Source organism: Antechinus flavipes, chromosome 1 (genome assembly GCF_016432865.1).
Source record: "Antechinus flavipes isolate AdamAnt ecotype Samford, QLD, Australia chromosome 1, AdamAnt_v2, whole genome shotgun sequence".
NCBI classification, from domain to species: Eukaryota; Metazoa; Chordata; class Mammalia; order Dasyuromorphia; family Dasyuridae; genus Antechinus; species Antechinus flavipes.
The window spans coordinates 506,218,410-506,238,448 of NC_067398.1; the positions used below are offsets into that span (position 1 = coordinate 506,218,410).

Consider the following 20,039-nt stretch of genomic DNA (forward strand, 5'->3'; position numbering starts at 1 on the left):
TTGGCTTTTTATTGATAACATCTATGACAGTTGATTTTTAAGAAATGGGGCTTTTGCTTCCCACCAACATACAAAAATAAATAAATAAATAAAAATCAGTTTTGGCTTCTGACTAAAACTTTCCTCCGCCCCTCTCTTTGAAGGAATTAGGCCAGTGTCTATAGACCTTTCTTGAAAGGATAATAGAATATGATATGCTCTTCCATATTTATTAAATGGAGAGGAATAGATGGAGGGTGGGCATTTTTTATTTTCTAAAGTTGGCATTTTTCCTGTAGCATTGGAGAGCTTTGTTTAATGTAATTGTTTTTATAAAGTAGCCCAAAGTTCAGCAATGCAGGGAAAACTATGAAGGAGCCAAAGAATTCATTTCAATCTGCTTCCCGATCCCTACTCCATTTATCCAACTTTCTACAAAAGCATAATGTGGCTTTATTACCTAAACACTCATATTTGCTGTGAACTTCACCTTATAGAATGCTGCTTTCCAATAACACACACATATAGGACAGAAGCAGAGAGAGAATTAAAAAAAAAAAAAAAAAAAAAAAAAGGAAGTAAACTGGTTCCTATCTGTATGGAAGGTTTCAGAGTTCCTGAATTCCAAGGCTGCTGACCTCCTGCTGTGGATCTGATTGCTCTGGTGCAAGGCTGTGCTGGGCAAATAGTGCTGTGCTACATCTGGCAGTCACTGACTGGGGTTCAGAGTGGGTACTGGGAGCATTCCGAACAGCTATACATTCTCACGGCCGGATTCGGTCGTGATCTATAGCGCTATCGGACCAAGGTAGGGAAAAAAAAGGAGGGGTTCCTTGTAGTCTTGGAAATCTCAAAATCGCTCAGAGAATGCAGATTTCTCCCCGGATACTGGTGGCCTTTGCTTGGTTTAATAACTCCGCTAGTACGATAACAATTGCGGATACTTCCGCACGCAGAGTGTTTCAAGCTGTCTAAAACGCAAGATCGGGGAGCCGATTGTTAGGAGCCTGGCTTTTTTCTTTCCTGTTTCCAAGCATTTGGCTTAAAAGCGAATTCTTTATTTGACTCTTTTAGAATGCTATCCTCTCGGTAGATTCTCTTTCCCATTACATGCCTCCGAATACCTCTGTAGTCGGGGAGAAAGAGGAGGTGCCCCCGAACCCCAAAAGGACCGCAACTAAAGTCATCTATAGCTTGCGTCTCTCCTACTGCTGTAGGGAATAGGGAGCCTCTAACTTTTTGTGTGTAAAGCTTCCATCTCTTAGTAGTCAGTAGTGAGCAGAGGGTTTTTTTTTTTTTTTGTTTTGTTTTTTTTTTTTTTTGGCACACCAGCTTAAGGGGGATTGCGCGCTAGGAGATTTTCGAACCCTAGTCCCCTTTACTCTCAGCTTGGTTTCAGAAAGTGTAGCTTCCTGTGACCTGGGAGGCTTGAATAGCTTCTCCTCGAAGCCAGCTGCAAAAATAGAAAACGGAGGGGGAGGCAGGAAAAGGAAAAGAGGGGTGGAAAATTCATTTCCCCGCGCTTCTCCCGCGCGTGAGGCTCGCAGGCGGCCCAGCAACAGCTGCTCGGGCTGCTGTGGTCCCCGGGCAGCCGCGCTCCGAGACGCTTCTGTTGGCCCAGTGGAAGCGCCCTTGGAGAGAGCGGCGCGCGGCGGAGTGGAGTAAGGGAGCACACGAGTTGGGGGTCCGGGGAAGGCTACTGGTGAAGTGTGGCTCTGGTCCTGCCCGGCTCGGCCCGGCCCGGTCCGCACACGCCCTCTAGTGGGGCAGTCGCGGCGCCGGCGAGCCTGGGCGTGACGTGGGAGCTCTCTTTAGCCTGCCTGCCGGGGGCACCGCGAGTCAGTTGGGGGAGAAATAGGCAAGCGCGGACGGAGCGGAGCCCCGGCAGCTCGGCGCGCCCGGGGAGGCAAGGGGCGCCGGCGCGCAGTGGGAGTTCTACGCTGCCCTAGCAGCAGTAGCAGCAGGGTGTGGGGGAGTGCTTAGAGAGGCAAGTGCACGGTCACGGCCACGGCCACGGCCAGCGCTCTGCCACTGCCAGAATCCCGAGCGGAGGAACCAAGGGAAAGGCAGGAATAGCCGCTGGAGCCAGCCGTAGGGAGGCTTTTGACACCCCGAGTGCCTCCACCCAACTGCCCCCGAAAGAAGAGCAAAGAAGCGAGCTGGGGGACTAGGGGCAGGGGGGGAGGTCAGAGGACCCTCTCTACCCCTTGCCCCGGGAGTCGCCGGAGTTCCAGACTTCTGCAACTGTTTGCACTTTTTTCTTTCCCTCCTTTCTCTCTCTCTTTTAAAACAAGCTACCCCCACGCCCCCGTTTCTCGTCCTCCCGGTCTCCCCACGCACCGGGCAGCTTTTGGTGGGCCCAGCCCGGAGTCAGCGAAATGGGGCGAGTTGGAACTTGGCTGGCGACTTTAGTTGGACTTTTGCTAACTGCTGGAGGGGAGACATTCTCAGGTAAGAAAAGGTCTTGCTTTTTGGTTGTTGTTTGGCTTTTTTGTTGTTGTTTTTTCCATGAGTCCCGGAGCTTGGGGACAGGATGTCGTGTGTGTGTGTGTGTATGTGTATATGGGGGGACAATCCTTGGGTAGTCCGCAGTTTCCGGAAGAGTGGGAGAATGGGGGAGTATGAGTGTTTCAGCTGGGGGAGGAGAGAGAGCAAGGCGAAGCTCTGGGCATGATGCCTTTTCCGTTAGACGGGCTGGGCTGTGCTTGTGGAGGAAGGGAAGGAAAGGAGGAGTGGGGGAGGCCGGGAACGGAGGAAACCCAGCAAACTTGAGAGAGCCTCCTGCCCAGGCTGAGCCTCTCTAAAACAAGGACTCTCTTTCCAGGATACCTTGCCCCTCCCCACCTCTTTTTTTCTTAAAGACTCTGAGGTGGCAAGCACACGCACTGCCTCGGGAACATAAACAACAACGGAAACTTTTTTTTTTTTTTTTTTTGAAGAAAAGTTTGATATTGCAAGAAGGAGGACATTGGGGGTTAAGTTTATGTGCGTTCCCCTCTGATCACAGTGCACACTGTCTGGGGCAGGAGTCGCTCAGACTTACTGGACTGGCGGCACGCTTTGCTCAGCTGGGATTTGGCAGCCAGCTGGCTGCTGCTGGGGGTGGGGGTGGAGGAACCCAGTCATTACCTCCGCCCCTTCCCCCCTTTCCCGGGCCTCGAGCAGCATCGGGCAAGGCTGCTGCCGCGTGTCGGCCTTGGGAAAGGAAAACGGAAACTTCATCTGTATTTGGGAGGACTGGAAATCTTCGGGAGCTTCGGAAGCAGGCAGACTACTCATCCATCCCTTATCCTAATCCCCCAGATTCTAGAAGAGGTAGCAATCTGATGGACTGCTTCCACTGTTGACCCTTCTCTTCTGCCCTATCTCCTAGTTAAATAGTGTTTCACTAGCCAGATGACAGCTGACCTATGTCAGGGTATGCTGATCTCCAGGGAACTTCCTAGCCGAGAGGAGAAATTGCTTATGTTACTATTCCTCCTGATAGGATAGGTGTATGATCCCCACACCTCCCATCAACCCCCACACTCCAACACACACCCAGGAGCAGATTCCAGTCCTGTATTTGTATAGGTACTTAACCTCCAGAGATCATCTAGAAGCTACTGATGGAAGCATTTAGACTTCATGGTTTCACATGGGTTTTCTTAAGTCCTACACTTATCATTTAAAGTGTCCCGAACTAAATTCACATACAGTAACATTTGGGTTATCCTTTCCTAGCTTTGCTCTCTTCCCTATCCCCTCCTCTCCACATCAGAGAAATCCATGACTGACTTGAGACTTTGATTTTTTAAATGGTTTATAAGTTTAATTGGTGGGAATGAGTACTACTTTTTATGAGGGCAACTTCAGTCCCAAAAAGCACATTTTTAGCAATTGCAGATACCTGAGTTTCTTTGCATCATCGATCTTTTGGAGATTATCAATCCGGTTTTGGGTTTGTTAAGAGTTGGTCTCTAATGCACATTGATGGTATACAGTCAGTTCCCTTGGCCATAGTTGGCAGGCAAGGAGAAGTTGTAGCTGAGTTTCAGGGAGTTTTGCTGATCTGTGCTTTCTTTTCCTTCAAAACAAAAACAGCTTTCCCTCCTCCTCCCTCATCTTCTTAAATAGTGAAATGTCCTTTTTCTAAGTGTCTTTCTTTTAAAATTCTGATAATTGTAGATATTCTGAAAGCATATAACAAAATGATACATTGTCATGAGGTTGGGAGTTGATGCAAAGTTCTGGTCACCATTCTTGATCATGAAGTTAATGTATCATGACAATCACTAACTACATTACTGTTAGAAGACTAGTAAACTGCAGACGGCTTTCCCATTTATTAAGATCCATAATGATTCCCCATAAATCACAAATGTGATTTGTTTAAAGTTAAGCCAGAGCACATGTATTTAAGTGGATTTTAAAATTGGATACATCAAAGGTGTTGCTATTTATATAACATTTAGGTTTGCTTGTTTTTTAAGTGGCCACTACTGTCAGTTTTCTTTCCTTGACTGGTACCTCAAATAAACACCTTAAACTGAAATAATCAGAGGTATCACATTGGAGGGGTAATTTTTTTGTTTGTTTTTAAAGAAATGTTACTTTTAGTTTTTCTTTTGGGGTTTAATAACTATGTACTATATTTGTTGACGTAGATTTGTTGTGAAAGTCAAAATATAATTTTGGAACAAATGGGGAAATTAAGAGTGTGATATACATATATACATATGTTGATTATATGTATGCAACTATATTTAAAGTGAAATGATTTCACTTGTAGTGCTCTCTCATGACATTTAATTTTGACTACTTTTAGCACTTTGGGTGGTAACATTATTTGGATTTCTTCATTGGTGTATCATCTAGTGCTTTGGAGAAGGATGTAAGATTTGAGATTTGATTATAGATTTGAGCTAGGAGAGAGTTTAGAGATCATCTAGTCCAACCCTGCCATTCTACAAAGGAGGAAATTGAGTCTTGAAAACATTTAGTGACTTGCCCAAAGTCACATAGGTAGCAAGCTGACCCAAAATTTGAACTCAGGCCTTCTGATTCTAAATCCAATTCTTTTCCCAATGTGCCGTTTTTTGGGAAAGTCAATGAAAATAACTATTTTGAAATCCTGATAGACCACATTTTATCTATTTTATCTAAAATGACATTAACTGGCTTCTTTCTATCATACATGGACATGCCTTGTTGAGATAGTTATATAAGCTCCTTGAAGTCAGGAACTATATCTTACATATCTTTGCATGTTCTGCAACACCAGTTACATAGTGTCTTTCACATAGTAGGTATACAATAGACATTTGCTGCCTATGAATAATAATCTCCAAATGCTGTGAAAGTTATTTAGATTATCTACTTGTTAAGAGAGATGAGCAGTGAGAGTGGTGGATTATGATTTTTCAAGTTATGCTTGGTTTGTATTTTTATTTTGATCTGAATGAATTATTTTTTTAACTTTGTGCACTCAAAATCTCGTATTTTATATATTTAATAAGAGATAACAATACTTAAACACATAAACAAGGTTTTGGAAGGCTGTCATATGGAGCTAAGATTTCAGAATGGGAAACTTTTTTATCAAAGTCCCATAATGTCTTCTACAATCAGCTGGATATTGGTCCAGAAATGATATCACTCAAATGATAAAAGAATAGATTGTTTCACAATGAGGTGCTAAAACATACCAGAAAAATATTTTTAAAAAATTAGAATTTTGGTCCCTGAAGATGTTGTCTTATGTAAATATTTTACTTTTAGAAGCCTTTTCATTGTGCCCTACACAAATAACTGAGATTTTTACTTGGTTTCACAAGCTTTTTAAAGCTCTTTAAAAACAGATTACTGAAAGTCTACATAGCCAAGAAATAAGGAGTAAATAAAAACTCTTCTGCTTTTATGTGAAATTCTGTTTTTCAGTTTGAGAAACCAAATAGTTGGTAACATAATTCTCTTTGACTCAGTGCTTTTTGAAAAGCTAGAAGTGTGGTCTATTCTGGACTTCTCTTATTAGATCTATTAGATAATAAGTCTGATTTGTTTAACTTTGTCAAATAAAAAGAAACAGAACATTGTTTTAGCAATAGTATCTTGAGAACATCTGTATATTCTATAACATCTAACAGTTTTAGGGGAAAATGTTAATGAAAATACTACTTTTTAATTGCACAAAGTTATTTGGCAGTTTAAAGGCTTTCTTTTTTATTTTGTATTATTAGGTAATTGAAATCACATAGCTGCTATTGTGTTTTCTATTGGTAATACTAGATTTATATTGTTTTGGTGTAGCAAATTTAAAATAGTGAACATCAAAATAATATGCTAGGAAACAAATATAACTTTTCTCAGCATAAAGTATAAAAACAATAATTGTTGATTATCACAATTATATACATATATATGACACAATAATGTTATATATCTACGACATCCATAAAAACAATAATTTTTGAACAATGTAAGTTTTATCTTTTTTTGGATCATGTAAATTCTTTATATTAAACAATAATATTTTGGTTTGGAGTATGATCTAGGGCAAGTCTTTTGAACTCCATTTGCCTTCACTATAACATAAAAGTTCTGAATTATATGGTCTCTGAGGTTTCTTCCATGTCTAGTTCTAAAATAGAAGTTAGTTTATTGTAATTTTGGCATTTTGGTGATTTTAAAAAAGCAGATGCTGTCATGTAAATTTTTTCTCAAAGTGCCATGAGAGAAATTTATAATAAACTAAGAAATGAGATAATTTTGGAATGTCATTGATAGTGGGGAAATGCTTTATGAATTATTATTAATAAAAACAAAATATACCACAGGCTTTGTTATTGACAAAGCACTGGTTTCATCCCTGAAGGGAGCTTATGCAGATCTTAAGAATTAGGAAAATAAGTTTTGGACAGATGAAGTGACTTTCCATAGTTACAGAGCTAGTGTCCCTAGGACAGTTGTCCTTGGACTAGGTCCTCAGACCCCCAAAATGACCTATTATGTGACATTGCTATTTCCCTTTTATTGTTTGTTTCTCTTTTACACAAAGTTATCTTGATTGAGACACTGGGGTATAAATCATATGGAGAGAGAAAAATTTATATTGAGGGGCTAAATAATTTAAGTAATAAAAGGAAATGTTCCATTTTATTAGTAGTGTCATAACATAGTGGTACAAATAATGTGCTAAATTTAATTTGAGGGATTATATGATTTAGAGTTGGAAGGGGTTTGAAAGTGACTTAGTCAGATCTTCATATTTTGCAGATACAGAAACTGAGGCCCAGAGAGATTAAGGCACTTGACAAGTCTCGTTTTGATAGTCACTATTTGAATCCAAATCCTCTGACTCCAAAATTTATATACCACAACCCAATTTGGAAAAAGACTTCCTTTAAAACCATCCTTAGGATTTCAACATATGCAAAAAAACTAGTGAGAAATTCTTAGCCCTTTTCAAAACTGTCAGGGACTTCAAATATCTGAAATAGGAAAAAAAGCCATGGAAAGGAGCCCATAAGAAAGCACACCCTTTTTCACTTAAATTCTTATATTGCACAGATTTTTCAGCCAAGTCATCAGAAAAACCTGAGTAGAACAGTGTAAGAAGAAAAAAAAGTGGGAATTGGTGTTAGGGTGTGGAAGAGGAAACTTTTAGTCATTTACTTCCTTGGAATCATGGCTATGTCTATGGATACCACAGCTAAGGCAAAGGCATAATTAAGGGAGAGAACAAAAAAAAAGCGGGGAGAATAAATGGATAGACGATGGGAGAGGAGTGATTTAAATAAAACAATATATGTAATATGTGTTAGGAAATAGCATAAAACTCTTACAAAGAACTTTATAAATATTGTGTCATTTATTCTTCATAGTAACCCTGAGAGATAGGGGATTTAAAGCAGTATTATTCCTCTTTCACAGAGAGAGAAAGTATTATTCTAGCTGGGATTTGTTCTGATTGTAGTAACTGATATAGGACAAAGCAGAGTTTGATTCCATGGTGGTCATTTAGTGACCCCAGTTACCTTTTAGGCCTAACTAATATTTTGATCATCTTGTATCTTTACATTTCAGTAAGGACAGAAGTCATCAGTAAATTATTACTTATGAAATACCTATTATATGTCCCACCTTGTGCTAAGTGCTAAAAGTTTGTTGATGAAATAAATAATGATATGAGTCAAACAGGATTTAAAATTTCAAAATCTACATCATCATTGTTGTTGTTTATTTTCAGTTTTCTTGGCAAAGATACTTTGCCTTTTTCTTCTCTGGCTCTTTTTCCAGGACAGAAAACTGAAGCACATGAGATTAAGTGACTTGCCCAGAGTCACACAGCTAATAAGTGTCTAAGGCTGGATTCAAACTTAAGCTGAGTCTTTCTGATTTCAGGCCTAGGATTCTATCCACTGAGCCATCTAGGTGCCCTCATCATCATAGCATCTCTCTATTAAAGAAATATTGACAGATGAAGTAATGATAAAATTCATCCATTCCTCTCAGCTCTTGAACTAAAATTCCTCATAGCAGTAGTAACAATGCTGTATGTGATGCTTCTATGATTGTTGGACTACTGTAGACTTTGCAAAGTCATCAGTTGTGGCAGATTATAAGATAATAACTATATCTTGAGAAAATGTTGTATTATTACAGGTTTAGTCAGTGCTTAAGCAGAGAAGGAAATCATTTTCTCTCCTGTTATTAATATGTACTAATAAAATTTCAGCCATAACATTGATAGGAATAATTGTACATTGTGGCCAGGATGATGGATATTTACAGTAGCATGCATAGTTGTTGACACTTCCTAGTAAACTTATGATAAATATGCTTTTCAAAACACTTAGAATGTTTTTTTTAAAGATCTGTAATCTTTAATTTTAAAGTAATTTTAGAAGCTTTCAAACTGAGGATTTTTTTTAGTAGAGAAATGGAAAATTATAGACACAGCAAATGGGATCTTATAATTGAATTGTATTGTAGAATGATGAGTTTTAGTTATTTGCATTTTTAAGTTAGCATTTACTTTTAATGATATTTTTATATCTATTATATATTATTACATATAATATATAAATGCAGCAAAACATATTTCCCCCTATAGTTGATCAGACTGCCTTTTTTTCTAACTTTTAATTAAATGGAGGTGAATATCATTTCACTGAACAGATTTTTTGAAAGTTTAATTCCTAATTATTATTATTTAGACATGCTTTCCTTTAAACACAGCTAGCAGCTGAATTTCTATTCCTCCTGCTGTGATCTGTTGCTGATCACTAGGTGTAGCTGCATCTCCAAATCCACTGCTCTAAGCCAAGAAATACATGGTATTATATATACACACACAGAGCTTACTGGGCTAGGTTCACTTGCAGTCCAAGGAATGTAAAGTATTTAGTATTTTCTTAACCATATAATATCTTGATGTGCTTGCATGAGTTTCTTTGAGGGCACATAAATTTTAACTCTTTATTGCACAATAATCATTTTTTTCATGCAATAGATTGTGGTGGAGTTTAGATTTGGCCCAATGACAAATTTAGAACAATGAAAACTTTAGTACTAGAGTTTCTGTGGTAATGGACTACTAGGATTTTTTTTTTGACATTTGATATGTTGCTGCTGGTTTATATATAGCAGTTGTAACTGGGAAGGATAATATAGGTTTGCCAACTAAGTGAGGTTACATGTTAACCTCATTAGTCTGGCCTGTAGTGTGCCTGAACAAAATTCAAGTAATGCCTGGCTATTTTAAAACACATTAGTTTTTACTTGGATTCATTTAAATTTAGACTCATTCACTCATTCAACCATTATTTAAGGATCTACACTGTGTGTGTGTGTGTGTGTGTGTGTGTGTGTGTGTTGGGAGCGGCAAGCAGAAATAAGACACGATTGTTGTTTTTTAGTTATTCTGTTCTTGTCTGATTCTTTGTCACCCCACTTGGGATTTCCTTGGCAAAGGTACTGGAGTGGCTCACCATTTCCTTCTCCAGCTAATTTTACGGACAAGGAAACTGAGGTGAACAGGGTAAAGTGACTTTCCTAGAGTTATACAGCTAGTGTCTGAGACCAGATTTTGAACTGAGGATGATGAGTCTTCCTGACTCCAGGCCTGGCACTCTATCCACTGTGCCCACCTAGCCCCTCCATTTACATTCTATAGATTATAGGGTTCTATTAGGGGCGATTTAATACTTAGATGATTCTATGATCTCATAACTGTGTCTAGCAGTGAAGACTATAATATCTCCAAGCTTTCTTGTAGTCGGATATTCTTGACCATTTCCTCCCACAAATTTCCCTTAAGTCCCCACCAATGGGTTTACTCTTACTAGTTAGAAAACAATCTAATTTAAGTAAAGGCATTTAATGACATATCATAGTTATGAAAATAAGAACAAAACATTTTCTTTTTTTAACTTGATCCCACTCTTATAGATACAGAGGTTTTCAGTAGAAAGCAATTAATCAACAAGTATTTATTAATTGCCTGCTATATGCTATGCTATGGACTGGTGATGAGGTGACCAAACATGAACTAGTTCTTGTCTTCAAAGAGCATACATTCAGTTGGAGAGACATTATGTATAAATGTCCTATATATATTTATACATGCAGTGGGTACAAGGTAAAATGTTTCAGGATGAAAGAGGTTACTAGCAGCTGGAGGATCAGGAAAGGTTTTGTGTAGAAAGTTTCAATTGAACAGAATTTTGAAAGAAATGAAGATGGAAGATGATGATAGAAGAGATGGAAAGTGAGACAGGAGTGAATTCCAGACATGAATTAAAGTTAGTGAAGAAGTTTCGTGGATCAGAGATGGAATATTATGTCTGAATTTCATCAAGGAAACCGGTTTGGCCAGATTGGGAAGGGAACACACACAGGGATGCAGTAAGTGACATAAATGTTTGGGAATTATATGTAGCCAGGATATTCTAAAAGAGGGCCGTGTATATAGTGGATGTGTGACTAGGACAGAGAAAGGGGCAACTCATACCTTCAGTGATCCAGAGATACCTTTGTTTCTTAGTAAAATAATTGCATTACTCTTTCTAGGGTCTTCTCTGTGAAGATAGAGTAGATATATCATATCTTTAATCCATCTAATCTTCATTTATCTTCAGTGTCCCCCTAATATCTTGTCCAACAACTACAAGGTGATCTATGGTTCGTTAGTAAGCTCTCTCTCCTGGAAGAGAGGGCCACAGCTTTACCCATCAGTTTATTCATTCAATTCCATCTTTCCACTTATGTGGTGAATGTTTCTTCTGAATATAGAAGAGCTATAGTTCTCTCTTTCAGCCATCCACGATGTAATTCTCCTTCAAAAGCAGTCTGCTCATTGGTAGTAAAGGATGATCAGATTTGGGTTACTTTTGGCCTTTGGATGTTTTTTCTTCTGTTTCAACACAACTCATGGGCTTATGGTCAAAAACCCATTTTACTTCTTGGTTCTAATCATGACCACAGTAGCCGGGGCAATTATTCCCAGGGCTCTACTTCCTCTAATAATGAAAGTTGCTGCATCAACCATCCCTTTTAATGTTCCCCATCCTTATGCATATCACAAGGTCTGATGATCTGTGCCTTCCTTCCTAAGGCAACTAATAACAGGCTGATCTGGCTCTGATTTTTCTGTACATGTTTATATTAAATTCCATCAATATTCCTTGACACATATAACAACAAATCAACAAGCATTAATTAGATACTATATTTCTAGTACTGTGCTAGGCACTGGGCATGTAAATACAAGGAATGAAGCAATTTCTGTTCTCAAAGAGTATTCATTCCAGCAAAAATAATTTGGATTGACCCTCTCAATAATATCATGCAAAGTGGCACATGACAGGGAGATATAAACTGGCTACAGATGGCAGGAGTGTGCATAGTAAATATTTAACAATAGACTCTCATTTTAAAAAATGCATGCATAATACAGCCTTAATTTAATATGTATCATTAACATTTTATCTATTACTTTCTTAGGTCTAGAAAGTGAACAAAACAACCACTTGTAATAGTTTGTTGATTTTTTTTGAATTGTAAATGCTGACAGTGAAATTTAAGTTAGATTTTTGAATCAGTTCAAGCTGGTTCCAGGATATATATTATAGTCATAGAGGATGTTCAGCAAAGAGGCCAGTGGGAAAGGAATTCTCTTTATAGGTGAAATTTTTCCAGATGCCCTGTTAGCAGATGAAATCACACTGATTGTATCAAGAGTCTCCAGAATGAGATCCATAATAATTTTTAAAAATATGAACATGAATAAGTGTAACATAAAGAAGAATGTGAAAATGCAATAAGATGCAACGAATAAACTAAGGAAATTCAAAGGATGTCTACATAAGTATCTGGGACACTTTTTATGGAAAAAAAGGTATTTTAAAATGAATGAGATTAGGGCAGACATAGCTACAGGGAAGCAAGGGTATAATGATAGGAAAACACAAGACATGTTTGGACAATGGGAAGAACTTTATTTTAATTATAGCATGGTATGAACAAAAAGTGGTAGTTGGTTTGAAAAGGTAAGTTTGGGCTAGATTATAGATGGTGAGCCTTGAATGCCAGGCTAAGGACTCTGGACATAATTTCATGGGGTGTAGAAGCTCTTGAACATTGTGCAGCTGTGCTCATTTTAATCCAATTCATGTAGGAGTCAAGACATCATCCAGTGATGGCGTAAGTTCTTTTTAGAAACAAAGGATAAACAACAACAGACTGTGAAAATAGAACCTTAGAATATGAAAGGACTTAAATTTACTGCTGAGAAAACTGAAGCCTAAAAAGGTAAGGTTTCTTATCCAAGGTCACACAAGTGTCAAAGCTGTGATCTGAACCTGTATTTTTTTTTACCAAACCCAGCATCTTTTCTGACTAAACCCAGCATCTTTTCCATAGGGAAACTACTGAAAGTTTTAAAACATGAGAATTCCATGAGAGCTGTATGTACTTTAGGATGGGCACAGTGACTAGCAGCACATAATAGTACTTAATAAAGGCATATAAAAGACACTTAATAAATGCTTATTAATTGACACTTAATAAATGTTTGCTTATAGATTGCCTCATAGTGGAAGGGACAGTTATTAGATGTATATACACTAGTTAGAAGAATATTACAGTTGTTCAGTTGCTTATAATCAGGGCTTGAACTAAGGTGATGGAAGTGGGAGAAAGTAAAATTGATATAATTTTGAGAATGAATTCAAGGGGTAAGGGAGAGAGGAAGAATAACACTTTGGGTTTAAGCCTGGATTATACAGTGAATAGTTGCCCATTCACTTTGCAGAACAAGAGTGTGGATTTGAGTAGTTTGAGGAAAAAGAGAAGCAACTATAAAATAGAAATAAAGAAATCAAAAGAAGAAATGTGTTTTAGGAAATATGTTTAATTTGAAGTATGTCGATTTTGAAGCATTGGTGAAATATCCAGGTGAAGATGTCCAATAGACAGTTGCCAGCTACTTCTGAGCTAGGAGTAGTTATCACTAGAGTTGCACCCTGAAATCTGGAAAATCCTCATAAAATATTTTGGACCTTCTTTCATACCAGAGGAGAAGTCTGAATTGGGTTTTTCCCCTTTTTCTTTTATGGATGTTTACAGTACTTTATTGTAAATTTTGGGGTTAAGTATTTTTTCATAGACTGCATTATATAATACTATACATATATTTGATGCACTTCTAAGTTTCTAAACTTTTTCTGTATCCTCTGCTAATGTCTTCATGTACTGTCTATAGCTTCCACAAAACTTCCCCAAATCTCCATTTAATTTTTTATGCCAAGCCAAGATATATGGAAACCAAAATGGGGAAAATGTGGATGTGAAAGGGATGACAGTAGTGTATTAGCATATTTTAAGGGTATGCATGTTCCAGTAAAAGAAACTTTATCATCCCAAGGGCACCTCTAGGCAGTTCTATCTTCTTTGAGATGGGAACTACAATATGCAGAGTATAGAACTGGGACTGGCCACCTTCTAGTAAGAAAATCTAATTCTCTGTCATTTGCAGAACAAGAGTGTGGATTTGAGTAGTTTGAGGAAAAAGAAGAGCAAATGCAATGTGAGTGGATGTACTCTTGGGCTCTGAGGAAGTCCTAAGTTTCTCTATTGGATTTCCCTAAAATATTTGAATCAGCAGACATCCTGGTAGACTGTCTGTCTGCATTCCCTGTGGAAAGAGCACCCTGATTGTATCTATCCGAGTCTGTCAGAGTGATTGGCACAAGAATCCAGGGCACCAGTATTTACCATGGAGTGTTCAGTGTTAGGCTACACAAGTCTGGGTTTCTTTCCCATCCCTAATTCTTTGTTAGCACACCTTGATTGAGGAGTTCCCTTCACCCAGGCTAAAACAAAAGACACAGACAAGTGAAAGTTCAACCTTGAACCTAGAAAGAGGTAAATTTGGGTTTATTAGGAAAAAGTGGTGAGAACAGGTATATTCAGTGAGGGTTAGAATGGGAAATGAGAAGACAGGAAGGTTGAGGACAGGAATATCAGGGGAAAGCAGCATGTGGAGGGTGAAGGAATTAGCTACTGGAAAGTTTAGTGACTTGGAAAGCAAGGGAGGAACGGCTGCAAGAGAGATGGAGTAATCAGTGATGTCAGAAGTTACAGAGAGAGTTGGAGAGAGAAAGAAAGGGAGAGGGAGAAGAGGGAAAGAGGGGATAGAGAAAGACAGAAACAGAGTAATAGTTTTTGTTGGAAGTGGCCAATAGAAGAGAATGATTAGCTCTGCAAAGGAAGAGTTACTCTTCTTCTTCCTCTAAGGGAAGAAATCAGTGAAAAATACAGATAAACTTGGGGAGAGACGAGGAGGGAAAGGAAGTTGCAGTAGCTTTCCAAGGTAAAAGCATGCAGGGAAGGTATGGGTTTGGATTTTGAATCTGCTGTGTGCTAGCTCTGTGACCTTAAATCACTTGAAACCGAAGCTGTCTCCTCTTCTGTTAAATGAGAATAATAATACCTACACTATTTACCTCACAGGATACTTATGAGTATGAAATGAGATAATGGATATACAGCATTTTCTTAAGTTTAAAGTGTTATATAAAATGAGGGTGTTTTTGTAGAGCTGGGTACTTGACAGACAAAAGAAAAAGACTTGGGTAGGAAACCTCATCCTCCTTTGAAAGAAAAAAAAGCCTTTTGCAAGGATAAAACAGTTAAAGTTTTTTTTTTTTAAACCTTAAACAGTAAAACTAGAACTAAGCTGAGAAGATGAGTTGATGAGGGACCAGAGGAAGGTCTCATCACTTTATAATGACCCATTGCTAATTAATGACCTTTTCTTAATTAAGGAGACAGACTGATAACCTCTAAGGTTTAAAAGGAAAGAAAAAAAAGATTATTTGGGATATTTAGAATCTCTAGGAGAGGGAGTGAAAGACTTGTCAAAATTGATATACGGTTTTTCAGTCTCCCTGGGAAGAGAAGACTACTGTTTAACAAAATAATTTAATTCAAAATGCAATGATCCAAGCGGAGGCAAAGCATTTACTATTTATGGACCACAAAGTATAAAAGCTTATAAAGCGTCAGTTTGTTTTCAGATGAGTGAATATTCATTTTAATCTTATTTTCCTGTTCAATATGTAGGAAGTAGATTTATTATGTACACTGCAAAGCATATGTATTTAGTTCCGTTTATTATTAGCTCAAGTTGAAAATGCTTTGTCTTGAGACTTCACTTCTCAGCCTAGTAAGTAGATAGGGAATGAGAGGCCTTTATTACCCACAGGTGTGTTGCAATGTAGACAGTACACTGTATCCCAATCTTTTTAAGCCCCCTTTTTTGTTGATTACATTAAGCCTCTTCTCAGAGAAATGAGTTTAGAACATCTTCCTATCTAAAAGAAATGATTAGATTTGATTAAAATACAAATAAATGCTTTAAATATGCTGCCTTTGAAATAAACACAGGTATAAATCAAATAGTTGATGTTTCTTTCTTCTTCCTTTTTGTCCCATTATTTTCTCTCTTTTCTAAACATTCCCTCAAGAATAACTTGTGGATTTCATTCAACATTTAAGCACTAGCCCTGCATAGTAACTATCCCTTAAAGGAAATGCAGAAATAAATAAAACATAAGGCTTGCCCTCAAAGAATTTATATGGTAGGGTGGACAGGTTATACCTTTAACCTATTGTAAGCAATATACATATATATATATATATATATATGCACATACACATAATATACTTATATGTTATATATACACATATATGTATATATATGCATATATCTTCATGCCCAATTTTTCATGACTAGAAATACTTTCAAAATGGAAACCACATTTGTAATTGTAGTTGTTAATTATTATGATACTCAGCAGTCTTATTATAATGCTATTCTACAAGCCACAGATTCTGTTCTGGGGGGCTTTAGTTACTATAGTAATAATAATGGTAATTATAATAACAATAGCTAACCTTCATAGACACCTTTTTAAAGTTTGCAAAGAGTAATGTATCTTTAATGATGATATACATCAGATTCTTGTTTTTTTTTATTTCTGATATGAAGTAAAATCCATTTTGTAACATTACAAATACCTTTATAGTGGTTCTAAGTTATGTTCAGCAATGCCTCATTATCTAGTTAGGAAATAAGGTGTTCCACACAAATAAACTTTCCTTGTAATAGACTGTAAGTGCCAAAATTTGAGGAAAAAGTGACCAATTTTTGATGGAAATAATTTAAAATATAATATAGTTTTCACTTCCTAGTGAATAGAGATTGCCAGGTATTTATGACTCAGGATCTTCAATATAACTATACATTTATGTTATAATATAATCATCCCCTCCCTTCCCTTTTCTGTTTTTCCCTTGATATTAAACTGTCAGCTGCTGTTTCATCTAATCCCAATGTGCCTGCCTCTAACAGCCTCCTAACCCTTATACTTTCTAGTCTGCTGCTTTTAATTTGTGGGCAAAGAAACTCTATAACCAAGCTTGTTTAGAGATGTATGTTAAATCATTAAGATTGTTGCTAAAGAACTGAGAGCCAAAGGAGTAAAATGTGTGCTTAGTACAGGATTTTGTTATAGCTATTCCAGCTTATTCTCATGGCCTTTTTACTTCTGAGTGACTGCAATTTTAGGCCTTTTTAATTTGGCTCCAGTCCATTTTTTTAAACTTCATTTCATATTACTTCCCTTTATGTACTCTGTGTTCCAGACCACAGATTGTTCCCTGAACTTGTCCTGTATTTCCTTGACTTGACCCACTTCTGCAAACCAGTCCTAATACCTAGAATGAGTTCCTCCTGCATCTATCTCTCTTTTTAAAAAAAATATTCATTTTAATACACATTGCTTTATGAATTCTGTTGGGAGAGGAAAATTAGAACAAAAGGGAAAAATCATGGGGGGGGGAACAGAAAAAAAGAAGTGAACATAGCATGTGTTGATTTACATTCAGTCTCCATAGTTCTTTTTCTGAATGCAGATGGCATTTTCTGACCAAAGTCTATTGGGATTGCTTTGGATCACTGAACCACTGAGAAGAACCAAGTTTTTCATAAGTGATCATTGACATTCTTGCTGTTATCTGTACAATGTATCCCTGATTCTGCTTGTTTTACTCAGCATCAGTTTGTGGAAATCTTTCCAGGTCTTTCTAAAATCAGTTTGTTTCTCATTTTTGGAGAACAATAATATTCCATTACCTTCATATACCACATCTTATTCAGCCATTCCCCAACTGATTAACATTTACTCATTTTCCAATTTTTTTGTTACCACAAAAAGAGCTGTTCCAAACATTTTTACACATGAGTCCTTTTTCCTCCTTTATGATTTCCTTGGGATACAGACCCAATAATGGCACTGTTAGGTCAAAGGGTATGCACAGTTTTATATCCTTTTGGGCATAGTTCCAGATTCTCTAGAATGCTTGGATCAGTTGTAACACCACCAACTAATGGGATGCATTAGTATCCCAGTTTTCCCACATCCCCTCCAATATTTATCATGATCTTTTCCTGTCATCTTAGCCAGTCTTCAAGATGTGATATGGAACCTTAGATTGTTTTAATTTGCATTTCTCTAATCAATAGTGATTTAGAACATTTTTTCATATGACTATAGACAGCTTTAATTTCATCATCTGAAAATTGGCTGTTCATATCCTTTAACCTGACTTGTATTCTTATGAATTTGATTCTTTATATCTTTTAGAAATGAGGTCTTTATCAGAAACACTGGCTGTAAAGATTTTCCCTAGATTTGTATTTCCCTTTTAAACTTGTTTCTGTTGGTTTTGTTTATGTAAAACCTTTTTAATTTAATGTAATCAAAATTGTCCACTTCACCTTTCATTATGCTCTTTATTTCTTCTTTGGTTTCCTCCCTCCCTTCTTTAAAGATCTGATAGATAAATTATCCCTTGCTCTCCTAATTTGTTTATAGTATCATCCTTTATACTCAAATTATGTCTATATCTTGACCTTATTTTGGTATGGGACTATTCCTCTTCTTAAGAGAACTGATCCAGAACTAGAAAAGACCCCAGAAGCTATTCTACCCTCTCTATTTTACAGATGAGAAAAATGAAATGGAAATTTTTCTTCTTTTGAGGCCCTATGAAATTAAAAATTCTTTAAAATTGACAGTGATCATTTTTCTCTCTGTCAGATTTCCCTATTAACTTGATAGGAATCTTTCCTTTGTGTCTATCACATTCTTCCTTGTTATACTTGCTTGAATACATGTTGTGTCCTCTATTGCATTAGATTGTGAGGTTCTTGAGGTCCTGAATCACGGTAGCTTTTTAAAAATTCTTATATGTCCAATGCCTCTGAGACAAGCTACAAAGCATACTATTGGCATAATTGAGGCAAGAAGTGGCAAATATCTGAAAGAAATTGGTGACTTTGAGCATAGAGAGATATTATGGAGATGGAAACAAGATTGAAGAACTGCATAAATAGGAGACAGAGAGAAGAGAGGATGAATCTGAGTGACTCATTGGAAGCTTTGTGGTACCTTTTAGAGAGACAGGAAAATTTTGGAAGGGTTTGGGGAAAAAGATAATAGAGTTTTGTTTTAAACATGCTCAGTTATAAACATCTGTGTGACTTCATTTCAATGTGAGAAAACTAAATATCAAAATGCAAAATGCTGTAGTTTCAGAGTCTTCTCTCTGTATATTATGATGTCTTTCTAATTTCCTGTATTTAGCATCTGAATATCCGACTAAGTTGAAAGGTGTAAAACCTCATGTAAATCTATTGCCTATGCATGTTAGTGGTCTCCCGGGTAAACACTAGGGCTGCTACTAAGGTCAGTAGTAATTTATTTTAAAATCCCTAGCTCCAGGTAGGAGTGTGTAGGCCTTTATGGTTTGATGTTAATTACCCTCAGTAGAACAAAATACATTTCCTTTGAGATTTTACCAAAACATATAACTCAGAGCATATATGTCTACACTCATGGGGTAGAACAAAACAATACAAAAAGCCAGTGCTTGATTGAATTTATGTAATTATATCATGGAAAGGAGACCCGGGTGGCCTATAAGTCTTCAGAAAGTATGTGAATTGATTATTCATTTTATAAATTCTCAAGGTTGGTGTGGGAGAATCAGATGTAGACCGTACTCAGACAAATACAAATTCTTTATGGAGTAGATTATTAAGATTTTTATATTTGTTTTTTTTAATATTGTGATTCTGAGATCTATTTTTTTTTTTTTTGGTCAGACTATGGTTCTGTATTTTGGAAGTCAAACGAAAGGTACTGTTATTTACACAGAAACTTGTATAAAATCAACTTTTAAACTTGTTAAGCACAGAGAAAAAGCTTTGGATTAGAAATCAGTAGAACTACATTCTACTTCCAGCCCAGACAAGGTGATATTAGGCAAGTCACTTCTAGGCTTCATTTTCATTGTCTATTAAAAAGAAAAAAAAAGAAATGTGTTTGAAGGTCTTTTTTTTTTTTTTTTTTTTTTTTTTGGTTTAAATGTTCAATGATTCTGTGAAACTGAGGGCATATCTTATGCCTTTCTGTTCAGTTCAGTAGTATGACGTTCACTTGACTTTGCTA

General features: G+C 37.1%; 1 protein-coding gene and 1 pseudogene across 6 annotated transcripts in view; both read left to right on the forward strand.

Moving 5' to 3' along the window:
• The first annotated feature begins 1,690 nt into the window (after positions 1 to 1,690).
• PTPRM (protein tyrosine phosphatase receptor type M) overlaps positions 1,691 to 20,039 on the forward strand; it is a 966,854-nt gene continuing 948,505 nt past the window's right edge. For 2 of the 6 annotated variants that reach the window (XM_051970432.1, XM_051970433.1), the window contains exon 1: positions 1,695 to 2,430. In XM_051970432.1, the coding sequence (XP_051826392.1) occupies positions 2,358 to 2,430 (73 nt within the window). In that variant the 5' untranslated portion in view covers positions 1,695 to 2,357. Of the gene's footprint in view, positions 2,431 to 20,039 lie in introns of all 6 variants that reach the window. The other 4 variants (XM_051970436.1, XM_051970437.1, XM_051970431.1 and 1 more) reach the window with 4 other exon arrangements.
• LOC127545955 (60S ribosomal protein L32-like) overlaps positions 12,659 to 20,039 on the forward strand; it is a 198,078-nt pseudogene continuing 190,697 nt past the window's right edge.